Source organism: Stegostoma tigrinum, chromosome 26 (genome assembly GCF_030684315.1).
Source record: "Stegostoma tigrinum isolate sSteTig4 chromosome 26, sSteTig4.hap1, whole genome shotgun sequence".
Classification (NCBI taxonomy): Eukaryota; Metazoa; Chordata; class Chondrichthyes; order Orectolobiformes; family Stegostomatidae; genus Stegostoma; species Stegostoma tigrinum.
Window position 1 is genome coordinate 14,011,553 of NC_081379.1, and position 24,025 is coordinate 14,035,577.

The 24,025-nt window shown below is 38.8% G+C and overlaps 1 protein-coding gene and 1 long non-coding RNA gene across 6 annotated transcripts in view; one reads left to right on the forward strand and one right to left on the reverse strand.

Annotated features, from left to right (window-relative positions):
* Positions 1-20,854, forward strand: part of LOC125463993 (sodium- and chloride-dependent GABA transporter ine-like) — a 102,200-nt gene extending 81,346 nt beyond the window's left edge. For 3 of the 4 annotated variants that reach the window (XM_059654980.1, XM_059654981.1, XM_048555873.2), the window contains exons 6-13: positions 2,546-2,649; positions 6,419-6,543; positions 7,085-7,197; positions 10,920-11,060; positions 11,708-11,807; positions 13,638-13,738; positions 16,286-16,456; positions 18,110-20,854. In XM_059654980.1, the coding sequence (XP_059510963.1) occupies positions 2,546-2,649; positions 6,419-6,543; positions 7,085-7,197; positions 10,920-11,060; positions 11,708-11,807; positions 13,638-13,738; positions 16,286-16,456; positions 18,110-18,256 (1,002 nt within the window). In that variant the 3' untranslated portion in view covers positions 18,257-20,854. Of the gene's footprint in view, positions 1-2,545; positions 2,650-6,418; positions 6,544-7,084; positions 7,198-10,919; positions 11,061-11,707; positions 11,808-13,637; positions 13,739-16,285; positions 16,457-18,109 lie in introns of those variants that run through there. The other variant, XM_059654982.1, reaches the window with a different exon arrangement.
* LOC125463995 (uncharacterized) overlaps positions 1-24,025 on the reverse strand; it is a 78,204-nt gene that overhangs the window by 33,156 nt on the left and 21,023 nt on the right. The gene's annotated exons all lie outside the window — the stretch shown is intronic.

Genomic DNA, 24,025 nt, shown 5'->3' on the forward strand with positions numbered 1-24,025 from the left:
ATTCCAGAACCCTCACCCCATCCCCCTCTCTGATGAAGGGTCTAGGCCTGAAACATCAGCTTTTGTGCTCCTGAGATGCTGCTTGGCCTGCTGTGTTCATCCAGCCTCACATTTTAATATTTCAATAGAAGTCTGGTTTTATTAAAAGGGATTTGACTAAAGTGAGTTGAGTGTTCTGATAAATTAGATTATGTAAAAGCAAAAGAAAGCAAATGCTATAATGTTGTCATCCTGACTGAACAGTGCTGATCACTAAATAAGCTAATTTAAAACTTCGATTAAGTTATACTTGGAGCTTTGCCTTTTTAAGAGGGGAAAGTCAGTGAGAATTTTATGCCAATATTAAGAGTTATATCGTTCTATTTAAAATATCAAATATTAATAAAAAATGTTCACTGGAGTGTAGGAGGTTGAGGGGTGACCTTCTAGAGCTTTATAAAATCACGAGGGGCATAGATAAGGTGAATAGCAAGGGTCCTTTTGCCGGGGTAGGGGGGGATTGGAGTTCAAAACTTGGGGACATATTCTGAAAGGACAGAGAGAGGGGAAAGAGATTTACAAAAAAGGACCTGAGGGTCAACTTTTTCCACACAGTGGTTCATGTATGGAATGACATGCCAGAGGAAGTGGTAGACACCAGTACAGTTGCAACATTTTAAAAGACATTTGGATAGGTACATGAATTGGAAAGGTTTGGAGGGAAAATGGGCCAAACGCAGGCAAGTAGGACTAGTTTAGGGAACGTGTTTGACGTGGACAGTTGGACCAAAGATTCTGTTTCCATACCGTATGACGATCTTGTCATGGTGTCATTTGAGTCTAGATTAGTTTTGTTTATTATCAATGTGGATATGTAGTAAACCAGTGAAACACACAATTATCATAATCAGATTTTCTCAGTTGGAGAATATCATTGTTTCAAGACTGTTTATTATGTTTTTGGATCATTATGCTGTAATACTAAATATGATTTTCCACGAGTTGCCCTTTACTGTTCCTTTTCCATGCTGCTGCTTATGTTAACTGACCATAAGCGGGGAGGCAATGGCCTGGTGGCATTATTGCTGGACTGTAATTCAAGACCCATAGACCGTTCTGGGGACCAGAGTTTGATTCCCGCCACGGCAGTTGGTGTAATTTGAATTCAGTGATAGCTGGAATTAAGGATCTGATGAAGACTGTGAATCCATTGTCCATTGAGAGAAAAACCCCATCTGGTTCACTAATGTCCTTCAGGGAAGGAAAATGCCATCCTTACCTAGACTGGCCTACATGTGACTCCAGATCCGCAATGTGGTTGACTCTGAACTAGCAATGAAGGATGGGCAATAAATGCTGCTTAGTCAGCAATGTCCTTGACCTATTAATGAATTGAAAAAAATCCTCAATGCAGTAACAAAAAGACCAGGAACATTATGGTCACTAAGTATTACGACACATGTTAAATGTTGTTAGCCACTAGCATACAGACAATGTTCTTGATAATTATGGAGTGAAAAACAGAAGATCAAAGGACCTATGCCTTTTGAAAATATGAATAAATTTGAAACTTTTGCTGCCTATCATTTAAGAAAGTTATTTCCTTAGATCCCTCCCCAAAAAGAAAAATGTGGTTGTACCCGTGGTTCAGTTGGTTGAGAATCTTTGTGAAACTAATAGGGGAAAATACCCAGGCATGAGATTTGGTAAAGTAACATTGCAGCAATATATTGCTGCATGTTTGCTAGAAGAACCTTCGGGTTGATTGTCGTCATCAATGACAGCACTTTCTAAAAGTTTGCCTCATTTTCTGAGTGAGGAAAAAAAGAATTTGAAGGATCAGAAACAACCTATTCTGAAATAAAGAATTCAGAAGAAAAATAGTAAAGTAAACAAACCAAGGTACAAACAAATGTAAATTATTTCCTATAGAACAGCCCAGAATTCTAACTGGGATACCATGGGCACTCATTTCCGTAAATTAAAGCAACAGGAAATGACATTTGTCTCTGAACAGATGTATTTGTGACCTTTCAGTGAAACTGCTCAGCAAGCCATGCAGCAGCTGTGTGGAAAGAGAGAACAGAAGTTAACATTTAAAAGGTAAATGATCTGACAAAAATGTCATCAGCCTGAATCACTAAACTTTTTCTCTCTCCCCATAGATGTTGCCTGACCTATGAGAACATAAGAAATAGGAGCATAAGTAGGCTATTTGGCTTTTTCAAGCATGCCCATTGCTTAGAATCAGCATGGCTAATCTTGATCATTGTTTCAAGTCCACTTTTTTGACTGTTTTTCACACCTTTGTTGATCAAAAATCTGTCTAACTTGTACCTAAATATATTCAGTGACCCTGAATCCACTGTCTGTTAAGTAAAGAATTCCAAAGATGTATGTAGCGTATTCATGCTGTCTCGCCAATGCTGTGCATTGTTATGGCAGTGTATTTCCAACATCCAAAGTATTTTGCTAGTGTGATTTGTGACATATGCATAATTTCTGCAGATTACAAGTCAAGTGAATCTTTCAAATGTCTTAATTTCAAACTTGTGAATTCTTATAGGTATGGGTGAACGCTGCTGCACAGATTTTTAACTCCATTGGAATTGGCTTCGGCACCATGATATCTATGGCCAGTTACAACAAATTCAGTAACAACATACTCAAGTAAGTGTTTAATTTCAGCCTTAGTTTTGAAGAAGGAAAGCATTTGAGGGTTGCGAGCACTGGCAGACCTCATTACACAACAACATGAAACTTAAAGGTTGCTTTTCCCTTCATGTTTATGTGGGATTTACAAAAGTGCAGTTAGACATAAGCAACAAATACAGGTCCTTTCGGCAATGCTGTCATCTCATGAAAGAACAGCATAAACAATGATTGCTTGGACCAAGTAGTTAATGACTACTGAGATTTAAAGGAACTCTACCTCCAATCTGAATTTTTAAAAAAGGAACCAGGTGTTTCCAGTTTTTCAAATCAGATTTTCTTCTTGACAAAAAAAATTATGGATTCAGTTATGTTTTAAATCAAATTAAATTTGACCCTTTGTAAGAAGATCTGCTTTCCGGATATCACCTTCTAAACAGCCTCAGTACAATTTTAAGATTATGTTCCACTGTTCTGGATTTCCAAGCAAGAGTAAATAGTTTCTCTATCTACCTCAGATTTTCAATCAAATTAGTAATTTTTTTAAAAAAAATTTCACCGGCTGCCTGATGTTGGCTGGCCAGCTTTCATTGCCTGTCTCTAGCTGCCTTTGAGAAAGTGGTGATGAGTGGTCTTCTTGAAACACTGTGGTCCATGTGCTGTAGGTTGACCCACAATTTCCTTTGGGAGGAAATTCCAGGATTTTGACCCAGCAACAGTGATGAAATTTTCAAGGCAAGATGAAGAGAATTTGCATTTGATTGTGTTTCCATACATTTGCTGCCCTTGTCTTTGTAGATGGAAATGATTGTGGGTTGTAAGGTGCTGTCTAAGGAGCCTTGGTGAATTTTTGCAGTGCACTTTCACTGTTGCTACTAGGCATTGGCGTTGGAGGGAATGGATGCTTCGTAGTGTTATTGAACCTGCAACCATCCAGCCAAGTGGGGAGTATTCTATCACAGTGCTGACTTGTACCGTGTAGATGGTGGACAGGCTTTGGGGAGTTAGGAGGTGAACTATTCACTGCAGTATTCCTAGCATCTGACCTGCTCTTGTAGCCACTTTATCTATATAGTGAGTCCAGTAGGGTTTCTAGTCAATGGCAACCCCAACGGTGTTGATAGTGGAGGCTTCAGTGATGGTAACACCACTGAATGTTAATGGTCATTAGTTAGTTGACATGGTCTTTTATTGGACACCGGTTATTGCTATTGGAGAAATTTCTGAAGGAGCAATTTAATACCCACTTGGAAAGGCATATGTTAATTAGGCATAGTCAGCATGACTTCACTCTGACAGACTAATTTGTTAGAAGTTTTTGAAAATGTGATCAATTATGTGGATGAGGGAGGTTCAGTTGATGAAGTTTATATGGGTTTTAGCAAAGCTTTTGACAAGGTCCCACTTGGGAAACTGTTTGAGAAGGTTAGGCACATGGAATTGGAGGGAAACCTGGTGAGATAGATCTGAAACTGGCTTATTAATGGGTACAAAGGGTACTGGTAGAAAGTTGTTCAAGTGACTGGAGGCTGGTGTTTCACTAGGATCAGTAGTGGGACTATTATTGTTTGTTATATACACAAAATGATATAGATGAAAATGTGAGGAGGATGTTAAGCGAATTAGCAGGCAACACCAAGAATGATAGAGCAGTTAACAACAAAAAAGATGGTTGTAGGTAATATAGATGAGTTGATCAGATGGGCAGACAGTATTTAACCCTAGTAAGGGTGAGGTGTTACACTTTGGAAGAAGAAACAAGATGAGGGAGTATTTAAAATGAATTGCAAGACACTAGGTAGCTTAGAGGAACAGAGGGATCTTGGAATAATTATTCACAGATCCCTGAAGTCGGCAGAACACATTGCTAGGCTAATTAAGGCAGCATATGGGACACTTGCTTTCGTCAGTCATGGCACAAAGAGCCATGAGGTAATGGTGAGGAAAGGAGGTAAGAGGAAAGAGCAAGGAGGTAATGGTGGATTTATAGAGTGTTGGTCAGGCTACAAATGGAGTACTGTATGTATTTCACTACAGGAAGGATGTGAAAGCCCTACAGCGGGTACAGTGAAGGTTCACCAGGATGTTGCCCGGGGTGGAAATATTGAGCCATAAAAAGGAGAGACAAGATAGGCTTGGATTATTTTCTTTAGAGCAGAGAAGATGATGAAGGGGGACATGATTGAGGTGTCAGAGATAAGGAGAGGTGTGGACATGGTGAACAGAGCAACTGTTCTCTTGGTTGAGGGGTCAATTGCGAGGGGGCATAGTTTTAGGGTAAGGAGCAAGAGATTCAGGAATAAACTTCCTCACTCAGCAAGTGGTGGGAATCTGGAATGTACTGCCTAGGAAGGTAGTGGAGGCCAGAAACCTTACAACCTTTCAAAAGAAAAATTGGAGGACTGCTTCAAATATCATAATATCTAAAGGTATGGGACAAGTGCAGGACATTGGGATTCGTGCACTTTTAGTGGCTGTTATGTTGGTGCAGACTTGATGGGCTGAAGGGCCTTTTCTATACTGTAAGAATCTGGGGAAGGTCATTGAAGCAGCTGAAAAATTGGGCATTACCCTGAGGAATTCCTTCATCTTTTATACTCTGGGGAATACAATCACAGCCTGGACGTTCTGTCCTCAACTATTTCATCCCAGGTTGTGTTTGGGTGAATCTATGCTGCAAGGCTTTCAGGTCAGTATATTCTTCATGAGATGCAGCTCCCACAATGTATTTCTAGTTTTCCCCTCAAAATTCATACTAGAGATTATTCTTTGCAACAATTTGAATCTTGGGACTGCTGTTTCACCCCACACTTGCCCCATTTCTCAACCCAATGTTACAACAGGGACACCCTTCAAAATGTACTCAAGACCAAAAAAACTCCAAGTAGAAACACAACCAGGCCGTTCAGCCTCCTCAGGCATTCAATAGGACTGTGGCTAACCTGACGTTTTTCACAACCATTTTCCCGCACTTTCCCCGCACTCTTCCTTCTCTTACTGATCAAGAATCTATATCGTAAACAAATACGAGGATTCTATATCACAACTCTTTCCTCTTCATCCAAGTCTTAAATGGCACCCATTTATTTTGAGACTATGCCCTCTGGTCTTAGTTTCTCCCATAAGGGAGGTCATCCTCTCACCATTTACCCCTTAAGCCTAATTCAATTTGAAACATTTGGATTAAGTGTTTTGGGATGTCCTGATGTTCTGAAAGCTGCTACATAAATTGAAATGCTTAGGATTCAGTGATGTCAAACGACTCTGTTTAGCTTGCTGACTGTAGGGGCGTAGGTGGTGGGCATCTTCTATGATGTACACAGTACAACTAAGTATGTTGTCAACCTCAAAAATCAGTAATTTGGATCTGGAGCAAAAGTTTCTTATTCCCTTAAAAATCACATGTATTAATATTTCAACATCATTTGAACAATAAATGGTCTATTTAAAATTGACATTTTAATAAAGTGTCCAAATGAATTTCTCCCTTACTTTAATGAGAGGAAGGATAAAAAGGGAATATTTTGAACCAAAAATCTATATTTTTCCCCAGTCATGAAGTATCAATTCATATTCTGTTTTTCCTCCCTGAAATTATGTCCTAACCTAAGGCCTAATTACACTTGCCCAAATTTGTGCATACCAATCCTGTGACTTGAAATTATTGCCAATCATGCAGAAACAAATTAGCACATTTATTCTGGAACTAGATATCAAGTTATTGTTTTTAAGTGAAGATTTCCAAACTGTAATATTTACAAGTCTTTATGGTTTTCCCTTTTCTCAGAGATACACTCATTGTTGCAGTAACAAACTCGGCTACAAGTATTTTTGCAGGATTTGTAGTTTTCTCTGCAATTGGATACATGAGCCACCAGTATAACCTGCCTGTTGAAGACATCGCCACTGATGGTAGGTTTCCTTTTCAGCAATCTGGGAGTTTGGGTACACCCTTTAAAGTTTCCACAAAGTTCCCTAGTGAGCACTGAAGTTGCAATTATTCCCATTCTTCTGATCCAATTAGAAATGCATTAAAGTAAAATATGCTTTATAGAGCAGTAGTTATTTGGTGATTTGTGCCATTTCCTGAATGATATAAAAAGAATGCCTTCAAACGATAGTTTTAACAAAAAAGGTCCATCAACTAGGAAATGTTTAGTCACTTGGATGCAGTCCATGATATTGACATTGTTTTTAGCATTTGTATGTCAATTCAGCCTGGGCAACGGAATTGGGTTTTCCTACCTGAACACCAACTCTGAGGAAAACCCATGGAGTTATTGTCCTCCTTTTAACAAATTGACTCCAGAGCAGCACAGACTTGCTTTCCTTGTTGAACCAGCTCATTTTGGGGCTGAAATGAGGAATAGCAGAAGAGGTAGTAGTCATATATAGGTTTATATCCGCTGTACATTTATCTAATATCTTCTGATTGTCTCATTCCCTTACTCAGGCCCAGGACTGGTATACGTTGTTTACCCAGAAGCGTTTGTCACCATGCCCCTTGCACCGATGTGGGCTTCACTGTTCTTCTTCATGCTTCTGTGCTTAGGTGTGGATAGCCAGGTGAGGAACCAGTAATGATCGGACACCTGATAGAAAGACTCAGAACTATACAACCAACGCAAGAAAAGCCAAGATGATAACAACATTGAGACTGCAATTGGACAATGTCTGAAGGACTTGTAATTCTCTGCAGTGTGAGAGTTGCAGAAGCAATTCAGTTACATCAGAAAAAAAGGCCAGATTTTGTGATCATTGGCAGAGCAAGAATGCAAATAGTCTCAGAATTCATATGTCTATGTCCCGGTTTCTAGGCGCCCAACCCATGAAAACAAACTTCCTGCATCTATCCCTGTTAAGAATTTAGGCCAATTAAAAGATTTATGATCTTTTCAAAGGTCTTAAGATCATTTGGTTATGGCCTCAACTCTGACAAGGAAGAGAAAGGAGGGTATAGTAGATAGGTGACTGTGTTTTCCAAGGGAGCAGTGGAGGCAAATTCCATAGACTAACAACTTTGAGATATTCTCCTTATCCAACTTAAGCAGGAAACCCCTTATTTTAAAATTGTGCCTCCTTGCTCTAGTCTCCTCCGCAAGAGAAAGATTCATTCTGTGCCTCAGTCCTTTTCAATTAGATCACCTTTCATTCTTCTAAACACCAGTGAATATAGGCCCAACGTGTCCAACCTTCCCTCAACCTGTTCATCTTAGCTATTAACCAGGTGAACCTCTGCATTGCTTCCAATAGAATTATACCCCTTCTTAAATAGGGAAACCAAAATTGTACACAATACTGCAAATGTGATCTCGTCAATGCCCTGTACAAGTATAGGAAATCTTCTGAGATCTTACATTCCAATGTCCTTACACTAAACAACAGCACGCTGTCTGCCATTCTAATCACTTGCTCTGCCTACATGCTAGCATTTTGTGATTCATGCATCAAGACACCCTCTTGACACTAAGTCACTGGAATACTTGAAACTGCTTGAGACCCCAATTTGAACAGAAGATGGACTCTAATTTAAGTAATTTATTTTTATTCTTATTGTACCCCAAAATGGTGCTGGATTATGGTGACAAAACACTTTTTACCATGAGATGTGACAATAAAATCACTCACATGACACCAAGATTTCTCTATACACCAAGTTCTGCATGATCTTGCCATTTAAACCCTCTTATGCTTTTCTATTCTTCCTACCAAAATGGATAAGTTGACATTTTCGTATATTATATTCCTCAACCGCCAAATTGTCGCCCACTGATTTAACCTTTCCACGTACGTTTGCAGATTCTTTATGTCCTCTTCATAATTTACTCTCCTACTGATGCTTGGGTCACCAGCAAATCCCCATCCCAGGGAAGCATACTTCTTGCATCTATCCTCTCTATCCCTGTTAAGAACTAAGTTTTAATAAGATAACTTCTCATTTTTCAAAACTCCAGACAGTACTGGCACAAGTCTCCTCAATCTTCTCTCTTATGGCAGTCCTGGCTTCCTAGGAATTAAACTGGTCAACCTCTGTTGCACTTCCTCTAATGTGTATTTTTTAGGTAATGAGATCAAATAAAAGTTTTATAGTACATAGGGTGTGGTCTCGCAAAGACTATATATCGTTACAACATGATACCTTTATTGCACATGTACTCATCGTCTTGAGATTAAAAAAGTTAATATACCATTTGCTATACCTGTATGTGAGCTTCAGTAAATTTGTGAACAAAGGTCACCTTGAATGTCACTTACCAATACCTAACCATACAAAAACCAGCAAGGCGTGGGCGTGTTTCTTAAATAATACTTTGTGGGTGTCATCACAATACAGAGGGATGATGCAGAAATAGTTAGAGGCATGCAAAACTCTGGATAGGATAAACAAAGTGAGCAAAAAAAAAATTAAAGGATCTACCATTCATGAAAGTAAATAAATCACCAACCCTAGAGAAAATGTTTTCAAGGCCACTAGGGAAACAAGAAACAACAGATGCTCCAGACAGGATTTAAACCTTCTCTGGCTACAGGTGCGGTCCAAAAGGATTGTTAACATTATTTTTTTAAAAAAAAACGCATAAAGATAAATACCAAACAATTACAGTCTGCTAAGAGCCTCAATCTCGAGCAAGTTATAACAGTCCTTCAGAAAATAAATTCCTAATAATCAAATTTAGAAAGGTATAGATGTATCAAAGACTGTTACCACAAATTGTTAAGATTTAGTTATGTTTGACTCAGTTGAAATAGATTTTTGAAGAAGCACAAGCTCATTTTATTTGGTCTTATGGATTTTAACTTTTTTTTTAAAAATTCGATCCAACTTGGTAGACTTGGCAGAATAGTAGATAACAGTGTGGAGCTAGATGAACACAGCAGGCCAAGCAGCATCTTGTGCTCGTGCTGTGTTCATCCAGCCCCACATCTTGTTATCTCGGATCCTCCAATATCTGCAGTTCCCATTATCTCTTGGCAGAATAGTAAATGCCTATGGCATCCAAGTGAAGTAACAGTTGAATCCAAAGTTGGCTCAGTGACAGAGGTAGGAAAGATAATTGGGGCTCAGTACAAAGTCCTTTTATCTTGCATGTTAATGATCTAGATTTGAATGTAGGAGCAGGTTAAGTAGTTAGTGGATCTCAGAAGAATTTTGGCCATCAGGTTGATAAAAGGAGGAGAAAAGCTTTATAGACAGCAAGTCAATATCAATAGATAGGTTAGGTGGGCTTTGAAGTGGAATTTGAATCCAAATAAATGAGCTACACATTTTTAGAAGGGAAAACAAGGCAAGGAAATAAACTGTAAGTGCTAGAATACTGAAGAACAGAAGAACTTTAGAGTGCATGTCTGTAGATCCCCTAGAAAATACAAGAAGGGTTAACAAGGTGTTAAAAGGAGGCATTCAGGATTCTTTCGTTAAATAGATGAAGCTAGATTAGGGAACAAGTGCCTTAGTGTATAAAGCACCAGTCATGTTTCAGCTGGAATACTGCTTACAGTGATGGTAATTGCATTACAGGAAGGATGTGATTGCATACTAGCAAAGGACACGAGATTTACAATGTTAGCAGGACTGAAGCATTTTAACTATAAAGGAAGATTGGATTGATGGGGGTTGTTTTCTTCAAAATGAAGCAGTTGAAGAGAAACTTAAATGAGGCATGTAGGATAATGAGGGACAAAACAAAGTTGCTGGAAAAGATCAGGTCTGGCAGCATCTGAAGAAGAAAAAAAAATTAACATTTCAGGTCCAGTGACCCTTGCTCAGAACGTTCCCCGCCCTCCCCAAGAACTGATTTTTTTTCTCTACAGATGCTACCAGACTTGCTGAGCTTTTCCAGCAACTTTGTTTATGTTCCTGATTTACAGCATCCGCAGCTCTTTCATAGAGCATAGAACATTACAGCACAGTACAGGCCCTTCGGTCCATGATGTTGTGCCAACCTCTTATCCTACTAAGATCAATCTACCCTGCATACCCTACATTTTCACTATCCTCCAGAGAGCCTATCTAAGAGTCTCTAAAAGTTACCCGAGTCCACCACCAATGCCAGCAACGCATTCCACATGCCCATTTAGGATACTGAGGGGCCTGGATTGGGTGGATAGGAAGGACCTGTATCCTTTTGCAGAGGGGTCAAGGTTACACACCCAGAACTGGAAATTGGGAGTAGAGTGGCTAACTCTTTGAATGGTACTGACACACTGGAACTGAATGAGTCAGTAGACTCTAAATTAAATTATGAGATGAGATTTTCGTTAATATATACTCCTTTCCCTTCTTGTAGTTTGCTATGGTGGAGGTGATGGTAACCAGTTTGATGGATGCCTGGGGAAAGAACCTGCTTTATTTCTTCAAGCGCAAAGAGGTTGTGGTTCTTCTCATTTGTTTTATCGCTTTCATACTTGGAATTCCAAACATCACCCAGGTATCCTTAATTTCTTCTGCTATATCAACATCAGTTGTTAATTATCTTCATCCAGCAAGCTAATACTCTAGTAAAATAGCCAGAAATACTTGATGTTTAAACAATGATAGTCAGTTATTTTAAACAGATCTCATAACAAGTTAAGCACTAGTACAGGTGGTGATGAGCAGCTAAGTACCCTTGCATTTTAATGGTCTCTCCTACCACACATGTTGGTTCTACGAAAGATAGGATTTCCTTAGTTGTAGTCACTTAGCAGTCTTGGAATTGGGCTTGTGAAGATCTTACCCTGTGACAAATTCTGCTAAACCTCTGGAAGCTGCAATGCCAACATTCACTAACTTCCCAAAAAGGATCCTGTGGATAGGTTGCTAGGCACATGATTATCAAGCTTCACCACTAGCTGACAGTACAGGTTAAAAGTTAGAAACAGTGAATACTGAAAATCTAAACAAAAAAAGGGGACAGATCTACATGAAAGTAATTTAGCTTTTCAGATTTTGATGACAACAAACTTTTGTGTTTGCAGTATTTTCTGCTATTAGTATATATATTTTTTAAATGTTTAAGACTGCAATTGGAAATGTGAATTCATCTTTCTGTAAAGCTTGAGATAATTAAGTAACTTATGCATTTTGTTTTAAAAGGGTGGAATTTATGTATTCCAACTGATGGATCATTACACAGCTGTCGTCTCTCTCATGTTCCTGGCTTTCTTTGAAGTTGTGGCCATTTGCTGGTTTTATGGTACAATTTTCATTTTGCCTCACCATCATTCATTTGCCTGGTACTATGCCTTATATACCCATATGACAGTCCTCCCCCCCCACCCCTTACTTCAGCTAACTCTTAATCCTGTACTCTATCCACTTGCATTTCTTTGCCACATTGTTCCTTTCCTCCATCTGACATGGTGTAAGCTAACAATGATGAGCCCAATTATCTGTGCAAAAGACTGCACATAGATTACAAGTGAACTTTTGTTAACTTTGAATACTTCCCAAATGTAGAACTGCACTTGGTTTCCTACGTTTCAGCAGCAATTCTACTTAAAATGTACTTCGTTCGAAAAGCACTCTGAAACATGACATACAGTTACAAGTTTTTTTAAAAACATCTAGTTCCTGCAGTTTTCCATGGGTCATTCTACAAATGCAGTCACATGCTGAATTCCAAGGATGATCCTCACAATATGTGCTGAATATGTAAAGAATTATTCATTTTAGGGGAAAGAAGGCGCTGTCATTTATGGAAAGTAAAATCTGTTGTGCATGTTCAGCACCTTGTAAGTGGCAAAGATAATTACAGGATGTGGTAATATTCAATTTCCAGAATTTTGTTACTGCAACATTTTAATTACACCCTATAGCCAATTCAGTTAATTTACAGAAAAGAGTTGTCCATTAGTTTGTAAATTGCCACATTCAACCTAGTTTGTGAAATAGCCTCCATCTCTATCACTCTTGCTTGCATTCTAATCTTTGACTGTTGGCTCATTCTCTCCATCCATGCCAATGGTTGAATCCTCAGCAATGTTCCCTCTAAAGTCTGTGCAGATGTGCAAAACTGGAATGTAGCAATCCGGTAATGTTCCCTCACAAGCCTTAGTCTTCAGCCAATAAGCTGTGATGCATTTCGTATTATTACGTACACATTCCTCACTCAAAACATTTTCTTGCATGATTCTGTGATTTCCTTTCACTAATTTTCCTGTAATGTCATAAAGTGTTTGTAGACACTTTCTAGGTTGAAATAGCAATTCAGACAGTGACATGCGTCTGCTTTGTACCGTTTGCCACTACATTACCCCCAATGTGGTTGACTTTCAAATGCCCTCTAAAATGGCCTAGCAAGTCGCTTGGTTGTAACAATTGCTACAAAAGTCTGAGTTTAAACTGGATGCACCGACCTAACCACCAAAAATGACATAGGGCTGTTTTTACCAATCAGTTCTACAGGGTCCTCCACTGTGGGAAGTGCCAAAATTGGGAGAGCTGTCTCACAGACTTGTCCAAAAAAAAACCTCAGCATTATGTACTACCACAAGATGCACTGCAAAAATTTGAAAGGTTCTTAGACCACATCTTACAAATCTACTGTCACTTCCACCTAGAAGGACACGGGGTGCTGATGCATGGAACACCTGCAAGTTCCCCTCCAAGCCACAGTGGTGCCCATGTCCCATGAGTGGGGGGAACAAAAGTTCAGAATTTGTGGTTTTACAGAGTTTGAGTGAGGATATTTCCATGTATATTTCTCTCCTTCAGGTAGCAAAATGGGTGTCCTGATCACAAGCCAATATCCTCTTCATTGTCACATGACTGCAGAGCAATTAGAAACATACTCTGATAAGTAACATGGTGACATCATTTTCAGGGATAATCTCTGGGACCAGGCTTTCTTCAACCAGCCATTCTATTGCTAAGCAGGGCGATGAACGATGAATAAGTGACTGACTGAGCAGAAGTCACAGTAATATTTAGGCTTATGTCAACATTGAGTTGAGGACACATCACCTTTAAAACAGAATCTTTTTTGTTGAACAAGACTCTGATTCCGGTGTTGATTCTATTTTAGGTGTCCGTAGATTATCTGCCAATTACAAGGAAATGCTGGGAGCCCCTCCAAATCTCTTTTTCAAGCTGTGCTGGTGGGTTGCTTCTCCACTGCTTGTCACAGTGAGTTGTTCGCCTTTTCTAATAACCTTTTCTCATTCATAGGATTTCCTGAAGTGGAGGGAAATTTTAAACTGCTTCACTTGCAGGGAGTTCTCATACAAAAAACTGAAATTTGTACTCTGTGAAATTGACTTTTAGATAAGAGTTGGTGAGGGTTTGACAGCCCAACCTTGCATTAATTTCTGGAATTCCAAGAGGCACCTCTTGTTCCCACCAAAACATTCTTAAAGTCAAAAATGCTGTGGCAAATCTTCTATTGATGTAAGTCAGGCATTAAGTACATGCTTCACCCAACTGTCTAACAAAATGGCAGTCAGAATTCTCTGTCATTAGACACCAATTGATTTCTAAAGAGGTCTCTTGCTTGAAAGAGTTGGTTCTGTACAAAAAAAAAAGAGAGACAGGAACCCAGTCAACCTTGAGTTCACAACAATGAAAGTCAAGCAGGGGATGTGGCATATATGAATTTGAGAAAGGCGTTTGATAAGGTTCCACATGGTAGGCTCATTTAGAAAGTAATGAGGCATGGAATTTTGGGAAACTTGGCTGTCTAGATACAAAACTGGTTGTCCAAAGGAAGACAGAGTGTGGTAGGAGATGGAAAGTTTTCAGCCTGAAGCTCAGCAAACAGTGGTGTTCCGCAGGGATCTATTCTGGGACCTCTGCTCTTTATAAATGACTTGGATGAGGAAGTGGAAGGGTGGGTTAGTAAGTTTGCTGATGTCACGAAGGTTGGAGGAGTTGTGGACAGCGTGGAGGGCTGTTGTAGATTGCAACAGGACATTGACAGGCTGCAGAGCTGGGCAAAGAAGTGGCAGATGGGATTCAACCCAGAAAAATGTGAAGTGATTCATTTTGGATGGTCGAATTTGAATATGGAATACAGAGTTAATGGCAGAATTCTTGGCAGTGTGGAGGAACAGAGGGATCTTGGGGTCCACATCCATAGATCCCTCAAAGTTGCTACCCAAGTTTACAGGGTTATAAAGAAGGCATATGGTGTGTTGGCTTTCATTGGTAGGGGAATTGAGTTTAAGAGCCAAAGAGCCATGAGGTCATGCTGCAGCTCTAGAAAGCTCACACTTGGAATATTGTGTTCAGTTCTGGTCACCTCATAAGAAATAGATGGAAGCTTTAGAGAGGGTGCAGAGGAGATTTACCAGGATGCTGCCTGGACTGGAGGGCAGGTCTTATGAGGAAAGGTTGGAGGGAGCTAGGGCTTTTCTCATTGGAACAAAGAAGGTTGAGAGGTGACTTGATGGAAGCTTACAAGATGATGAGAGGCATAGATAGAGTGGATAGTCAGAGACTTTTTCCTCAGAGTGGAAATGACAGTTACGAGGGGGCATAATTAAGGTGATTGGAGGAAGGTATGGGGAGATATCAGCATTAGGTTGTTTACACAGACAGTGGTGAGCATGTGGAATGCGCTGTCGGCAGCAGTAGTGGAGTCAGATACTTTAGAGACTTTTAAGTGACTCTTGCATAGGCACATGGAGAATAGTAAAACGTGGGATATGCAGTGTAGATTGATCTTAGTAGGATAATACTTCGGCACAGTATCATGGGCCGAAGAGCCTGTGCTGAACTGTTCTAGGTTCTGTGTTTATGTTCTTCCATGTCTGGCACACTGAAAAATGTTTGTGACAATTTTTTTTATTTTAAAGAAAAAAAGTGTTTTTAAAATCAAAAATCTAAAATCTCAGTTAAGTAAAAACAATGAAGATTCCACTTTAGACCTCAGAATAGCATCTCAAAAAAGAAAGCTATTGTTCAGTAGTATTGTAGTCTCCAAATGCAGGAGTGCCAGAAAACCCCAAAATATTTCAGATTCTGAAAGAGAAAAGTCAGACAATAGAAGCATTCTTTCAGCTGGTCAAATCCAGCAGCTAAAGGGAGAGAAGTGATACATTAACATTTTAGAACATTCCTTTCATCAGAACCCTGAGTGCCTGTTTGTGAAAGGCTAATCGTGCTAGAGAGCAGCAAACCAGTGAGAAATACAGTTTTTAAGGGGAACAGGCAGATCAAACACAATGTTACCTGCTTCCAGTCTTGGGCTCTCAAAAGGAATAGAGAATGAAAGGTCAGACAAGATTGCCAAAACAGAAAACATCAATTAGTATGTGAATAGGTTTTATTTCTTTTGAAGGTTGAGACTAGACCCCATAGATCTGGAATGTCCCAGCTTGTATCACATCTGAGCTTAGTTGACAAGTGAAGTGATGGTGATTCTGTCATAACTGGCCCGTGTTCTGCCAAGGGGAACACAGTTGGTGGGTGGGGATGTTGGGGTGCAAAAGAATAACTTGTGGTGAAGAATGATCACCTAAACAAGGTAGCAGAGAGAGTGACCAGCAACTATAGAACTATACTGTAAGCATCTTACTGCTTTTGATGGTGGGGAGTGGAAACACAACAAAATATTTAACCTGATACAATACAATTATCCTAAAAGTAGATTAGGATATTCACAAACTTAGAATTTTTCTTCAAATATTCCAGACGGAGGTGGCCACTAGTGTCCTAGATTTTGATTTCTTGCAGGTTATCCTTGTGTCCAGCATAATTCGCTACAGCCCTGCCCAATATGGTAAAGCGTACACCTATCCTCCGTGGGCAGAGGGTATCGGCTGGATTGTCTCCCTCTGTTCAATCATCTGGATCCCAATTGGAGCTGCACACACATTGTGTACTAGCAAAGGCTCATTTATTCAGGTGAGAGCAAAGAAAGGGAGAGTGGAGAAGTAATTTTATTGTGCTGCATGTATAACTATTGCTGTAAAGCATTGCACTTGCTGCCATTTTGCATAGTAATGAGCCATTGCAGTTGCACTGGTAAAAATATTGCCATATTATGTCATTCACCATCCCCTACAGACCAAGGTAACAGCATAGTCAAACTAAACTTGTGTAAATGCATTTTCTTTCCAGAGAAGCCCCACTTGAAAGCACTGATTAGTGTACATTCACACAAGCAATGACATTCAGTGAAAATAGCTACTCAAGGAGAAGCAACTGATTGTCAGCAGACTACTTGTCTGTAACGACACTTATCTTCTAATGAATGTACTTAAATTGAACAGAAGACTTTTGAGTCTCCTTGGATAATGAGCAGAAGGGGAAAATTTATGTAAAACCATTTAAAATAGATTTGCAACCATTTCTCCTCTATGTGCCGAAGCTAATTTTCATGCTTATGTGCTCTGACTAGTCACTGTGCTTGATATTATCTTGGCTTTCTTCGCATAGCTACTCCCAGACATGGCAAGTTTTGCCAACAATTTTTGTTTTTGTTTCATACTTATGAATCTGCAGTGAGAATTCCACACAAGATACTGTTTGCCAGTTATAGAATGCATGGTTTTTCCCTTTGATCTGCTCGCCACTCAACCCAAATTTGGCAAGTGCCAAGATTACTCCAAGTGTTCACTGGGCATTGCTGGAGTTAAAACAATTAAATCTTCTGCAGTTCACACAATGGACTTGACTATTAAGAGAGTGGATATTTGTGGAGGCAAAGAATGCAACTTGCATTCTGTAACTATTGTGGAGATGCCGATGTTGAAAAAAGGGGAAAATTTGCTAGCAACTAAACTAAGAACTAGCTTCTCACTTTTATGAACAGAGAATAGAGTTGTGAACAATATAATCATTCATTGTGATGAGAAATTTGTGACAGCTCATTATTCAATTCCAGGCTGGGAGCATTATCTGTTCTTTTGCAGGCTACTGGTACTTGTGAAATAATGTCCATAATCATCTCCTAAAGGAATGAAGGGTAGCATGGTTTGCTCGGTGGTTACCATTGCTGCTTCACAGCACCAGGGACCGAGCTTCAATTCCAACCTTGGGTAACTGTCAAGTGTGGAGCTTGCATGGGTTTCTGCTGGGTGCTGTGGTTTCCTCCCACTGTCCAAAAATCAATTAGCTCGATTGGCCATGCTAAATTGCCCATAGTGTTCAGGGATGTGTAGGTTAGATCCATCAGCCACAAGAAATGGCAGGTTACAAGGATAGGATAGAGGGACAGGTCTAGGTGGGACACTGTTCAGATGATCAGTGTGGAGTTGTTGGGCTGAATGGCCTGCTTCCATACAGTGGGGATTCTGTGATTCCTATGGAAAAAAAAAATTGAATATTGGAAAGCACGTCTGAATTTATTGTGGAGACAAATGGTGAAAGCCAGGCAGAATGATGTAAAAAGACTAGCAGTTACCTCAAATAAAAGTTTATATAGTGTCCTCCTGTTAAGGTTGCAGCAAGACATTGGGCCTATGCTGTGAAAACTCATGGTCATGAAGTTTATGAACTTTCAACAGATCATGTTAAATGTAAATAAAAAACAGATTTTCTTCCCTTGTCTTTCAGCGCCTTCATTCTTCAGTATCTCCAGTTGCTGATGTAATTCCAACCGAAAACTGGGACCAAATGGTCAAATTAAAGTCTGGTATATACAGACCTTCATGTTCTGCCATGCAAGACAGCAATGACCTCACTGAAGAAACTGGCATATAATTTTATTAAAAAAAAACTTACAGAAGAGGTGTTGGAGAAAATTAGTTTCACTGAAATATTCCTTGCTTACACTGGCATGACTTTAAAACAAAAAAGAGTACACATTCTGGTGCTATGGTGACAGACTTTAACCTTTAAACTTTGTATTGGAATTGCATGGAATATAATTATATTTGATTCCTGCATGAAAAAAGATTCCCAGGGAAGTTATTGGCAGTGAGCCTGAGTTCATTAGTGCTGTAAGGTATATTAACTACCCAGTTCATATCCCACCTGAAAAAGATTCATCTATTTATTGTGTCCCTCAAACCTGCAGAAATATATCTTTGCAGACTATGACCAGGCCAATTTTATTTCTGTACGCCAATAGTTTTAACTAAAAAAAACACCAAGAGATCAAAGATTAATCTCTTAAAATGAAAAATTACGATTAGGATTTTTAAAAATCTCAACATCATTATTTCTTCTGCGACCAAAAAAGTTGAGATCATAAAAAAAAACTTATCTTCCTTCACCAAAAAAGTGTGAAAAAAAAATTTCACATCATTCCGTTCTACTAAAGCTCTAGCAAAGCCACTAGGAAATGCAGTTTGTCTCTCATTGTCAACTCCTCATTGACTCAGCATTGTTAGTAGCTGGTATCTCTCCTGATGTTCTAGTTGATAAATATCAGTTTTGCCCAGAGCTACAGTTGGCTTTGCTCCTGGGTTTGTGAAGAGAATCAGGCAGTGTTCCCTCTGCTGATCATTTTCTTGACACTGTCCTGTTGCAAGTACTAATGTTGGATGATGGACATAGGTGGGTAGGCTGTTCTACAGTTCACTCCTAATACACTTCAGATGTGTTATCAGCCAATGTCTGGCATCTAATGAATTTAATCTCAGGAGAGGAGGGAATGATAACACAAAAAAAGTATTTTAAATCTGGGAGTCCTACAAAACAGTTAACACTGACCTTCAGCCCGAATAACAACTTAAGAGATCTGTTGTGTAGTGCTTTAAATTAATTTGTTAGAAACTAAACTTGAATGTATTTTTTCCAGAATCTACTTTATCGTCTTTAGTAACTCTGAGCATGCGATATAATTGTTAGTTTTCAATCCAGTGCAATGAATATTCATTGTTTTAATCCAAGATCTAGGACAGCCATTTGCAGTTTAAAATTAACAAATGCTGCGAATCAGGATGCAGGTTTGCAGTGTTCCCAATTATGCACTGCATTTGGACTGTGAAGTGCTTTAAGACATTGGGTAGTTGTGAAAAATACTAGACAAATGCAAGGCTATTGTGTAAATGGGTGGACGTGAAGGTACGTTGATCTCAGGAATGATAAAGCCACATAAGCTGATGGGTGATTTGGGATTTGTTGAAGCATTGCCTTCAAATCGCACAACTCTTAATGGCTTTCTAGAAGTAGTTTTGTAGAAGAGAAAACAATGGTCTCACAGCCATGTTGTGGCCCAAGGAGAACCAGGAGATTTTTACTTGATACAGGGAGAAATTTGAAGGTGTTTTTCAACGAGGGTCAGCAAAAAGGAATGAGTCTTCATTTCAACTTGAACCTGCCTCCTAGATTGTAATCAATTCACCTGTGTCAAACAGAATCATGTTGGACTTTTCTATGAGTTTGTTTCTTTCTTGATAATCTTCAATTTAGAGGCAAATTTGAAATTAGTAGTTTAAAAAATTTAACAAAAACCTATAAATCTGTTATTATTAAACCTATATCATTTGAGCTGCTGCCTGGCACGTACCAGGAAATGTTGGCTAGAATCAGATGGGAATGTAAGTTTTTTTTTGTATTTTTGGGAGGGAGGGAGGGAAATAACTTTGATAACATTAGTACGTTATCATGTCATTTCTGTGTTTTTAAACTTGAGCTGCATTTACATTGTTTCATTACATTCCTGAATACAACTTATTCTGTAATGAAGTGTTGTGTTTACAGTCACAGTTTGTGACACCAGGATGGTTATTTATAAATGCCATGAATTACACAGTATACATTAAATTTATATAATGTTCAATTTACAGTTTGTAGTTAGGTGGCTAACAGTAGCTGCCTAATGTCACCCTTACTTCAGGGAGATCTAGACCTAATTCCTGCTGGAGATAAACAAAGCCTGTGAAACTTTCACTTTTTCAAAATAGAAAAAAAAATCCACCCTTTATCCACTAGACTACTAAACCTCAAATATTGTCACACCCTTCAACCCCCCCCCCCCCCCCCCCCCCCCCCCCGCTAGTATCATTAACTTCTGAGGCAGATGAGCATGTGGGGGTAAGGTGACACTACGTAAGTTCCTCAGGAATTACAAGAGGAACTGAGACATTTCTCTCCAGCTCCACAAAGATGTTTGAGGATTTTGACAAGAGCTTTCTACATTTGTCCAGCTTTAGTTTTTCCACTTAAGGTAATGCAGTAATTAGTACTAGACATTAGGGCAGAAAAGTCATTTTTATTATGTGCATCTTATCAGGTCGTCTTCTGATCTTTATTGAACTAGTGTTTGTAAAGTGTAAATTTCATGGTTTCACCTTTTGGAAAGTGTACTTATTTTGCAAAATATTTCAAGAGTTGCCTTTAAAATAAACTAACAAATGAAGTAAAAAAACTCTGATCTTTTTAGTCTTGTCTGCATTTAGCATTATGCCCTGAAATGTATTATCAGATTAATATAGACAAAGCATATTACAAATCACTACCTTTAAATCTGATTACAACAGCTGCTTTGGATTATGAATGCAAAGCATCAGAAAATCATTAACTCCAGCCAAGTCACTGAGATCTCACCAGTATCATTCTTTGATTGTCACTGTCACCTAGAATGTTAAAGTAACATTCATTCAACAAATTTGCAATCACTTTTTTTTTTGGAACTATTCTAGACAAGTACTACAAATGGCACAAAGATGCAAGAATATTGGGAAGTCCATAATTGTAAGAAGCTACTTCTAAACCAAAAAGGCCCAAGTTTCTACCTGTTCCAGAGGCACATAACATCTGAATAGGTTGATAAGATAAATATATAATTGAGAGCTAGACAAGTCCAATAATTAAATGTAGTTTTAAACCTGCTGCTGGGTACAAACATACACACAATTCATTTCAACAATGAATCATGGACCTTGACAGCAGAAAGGCTGGCTGTTCAGTCTAGAGGTCTATGTTGAGGTTTTCCTATGTGTATACAGTCCAAGTTCTTAAAGCATAATTATTTACTGGTTCCAGGTTTTTTTTTTGCTCTTTTAAATGTTTCCTACATAATCTTTTATTCACCTCCACTCTCGGATTTTGCTCAGTTATTTTCCTAGAAACCATGGATACTGTTTCTCACTATCCAGATACAATTAAAAGAAAGTTTGTTTCTCCTGGCTTATGATCTATTGGGAAAAGCTATTTGAAATATTCTAATCATTTTCTTAAATCTGTTTTGCATGAATTTGATTACTCCTTTGCCCCAAAAGGGACTTTCTTTGGAGAAATTAGTATACAAGGTTGGGTTGAACTGCAATAAGGTGAAGGGTTAAGTGTAAAAAAGTTCTACACCAAAACAGCTTTTGGCACAGAATCACAAATTCAAATTTAATTCAGCCTCCCATTTCCAGTATTTGGTGGACTATGAATACAAGAGGGTGGCATGGTGGCTAAGTGATCAGCACCACGGCACCAGGAACCCATGTTCAATTCCAACCTTGGGCGACTGTATGAAGTTTGCGCATTCTCCCTGTATCTGTGTGGGTTTCTGCTGGATTTTCAGGTTTCCTTCCATAAGCTAGGTGGATTTGGCCATGCTAACTTACCTGTAGTGTTCAGAGATATCTATGTTAGGTGTCTTTAGCCATGGGAAACTCAGGGTTACAGGGGCAGGGGAGGGGATTGGGGATGGGGGATGGTCTAAGTGGGATGCTTTTCCAGAGGGTTGGTATGGATTTGTTGGGCTGACTGGCCTGTTTCCACACGGTAAGGATTCTAGTCTAAAACAGACATTTGACTTAATATTTGGCACTTCATATCTACAGCAAACTGCCTTATTCTTTAAGAAATTGCACCTCACTTCAGAACTAAAAGAAAGAGTTATTCTAAAATGAATCTTATTTATTCAACCATTTCCACATTCTTCCTCTGCCTTTACACATTCAGTTACATCTAGTCTATTCATTCAGTTTCCCACTTGGAGTACTATTTTTCAATTGTTGTTTCCTGGAGTCTTAATTCCTGTTGCTTAAAATGAGGTCTTCCCCACCCCCACTATATTAAGTTGGATTATTTTTAAAATGTGAAAATAGCTGACAGTGGATGTGATGGAATATCAATTCAAATCTAAAAATTTTCTTCACACAATTAGTATACAAGGTTGGGTTGAACTACAATAAGGTGAAGGGTTAAGTGTAAAAGACACCATTTTGCTTAGGTAAACAATTTAAAAAAGAGAACTTTTAACAGCAAGAAGTCATTACTGATGGATGACATGCATTCCCATAGTGTATTCTCAAGATGCTTAAACTTCCTGCTTTGATTAGCTACACAAGGACACAATTTCTTCCAGGCATTAGGTGTATGCTGTAATGGTCATGGCTAATTGCCCTGATAATCCACTGTCACTGCTTCAAACTCTTTGCTTCTCTGAACTAAACAGCTTTAACTTTCTCCACCTTACTTGCAGAGAGGTGTGCCCAATACTTACTCATTGAACTGTTGCTCTCTGTCCTCCTGAGGTGGAAAAGAGGTAATCCAGGTTGAACCTGAGAAGAGTATTTTCTAAATGCTATGAAGGTAGAAACTGTTTAAAAAAAGATGTTGTGAAATTTTAGGACCCAAAAATGCAGAAATCACTAAAAGCTTGTGGTTATATTGTAAAAAGTCTAAAGGGATGAAGTGGGGTTTGAATACAATGCAAATAATTTAACTGGTAGTTATGCAAATCTGTGCTTAGAGTCTGTTTGAATACTGCATTCAGTTCTGTGCATGTCAGAAAATAATATGTTTCTCTTGGAGGTTGTATGGATTCAGCAGAATGATTATGGGATAAAAAAGTTGAAATGTAAAAAGGACTGTAAATTAGGGTTGTGTTCCTTGGTATGTGGAAGATTATAAGAGGTATTAATGGATCTGAGGTTTCCAATATGATTAAAATGAATTGAGGGTAGACAGAAAATATTTTCTCTAGTGAAAGAGTCCAGACTATTTTTTGAAATTCAATCATGGAATGTGGACATCAATGGTTTGGCCAAAGTTTTTGTCCATCCCTCATTTGACATGGGAGCATAACTTTAAAAATTGGGCAATACCTTCCAGGGGACATCAGGAAAACATTTACTTTTTGGCACCCTTCTTGTGAGTATTTGAATATGCCTCTTGTTGATTTTGATAACATAAGACACCATATGCAAGGTATCATTTGTGCATTGAAATCGGACTCCATAATTGTCCCTCCGCTGTTTTTTCATTATAATTCAATATTTTGGTTTTGCTGACTGATGCTTTACATTGGTTGGCCCTGCTTGTATCGAAATAGTTTTAGTCCCTTATCTAAGGAAAGGTATTGGAGGCAGTCCAGAGAAATTCTCTCTGGGTTGAGGGATTTCCTTATGAGGAGAGGTTGAGGCTTGTCTACATTTGAGTTTAGGATAGAGGAGATGTTATTGAAACATTTATGATTCTAAGGGGAGTGGATGCAGAGAGATGGATTCTCTTTTTGGGAGTCTTTAAACTTGGGCATAAATAGGCAACCCCTGACTGTGAATTTAAGACAAGGATGAAAAGAAT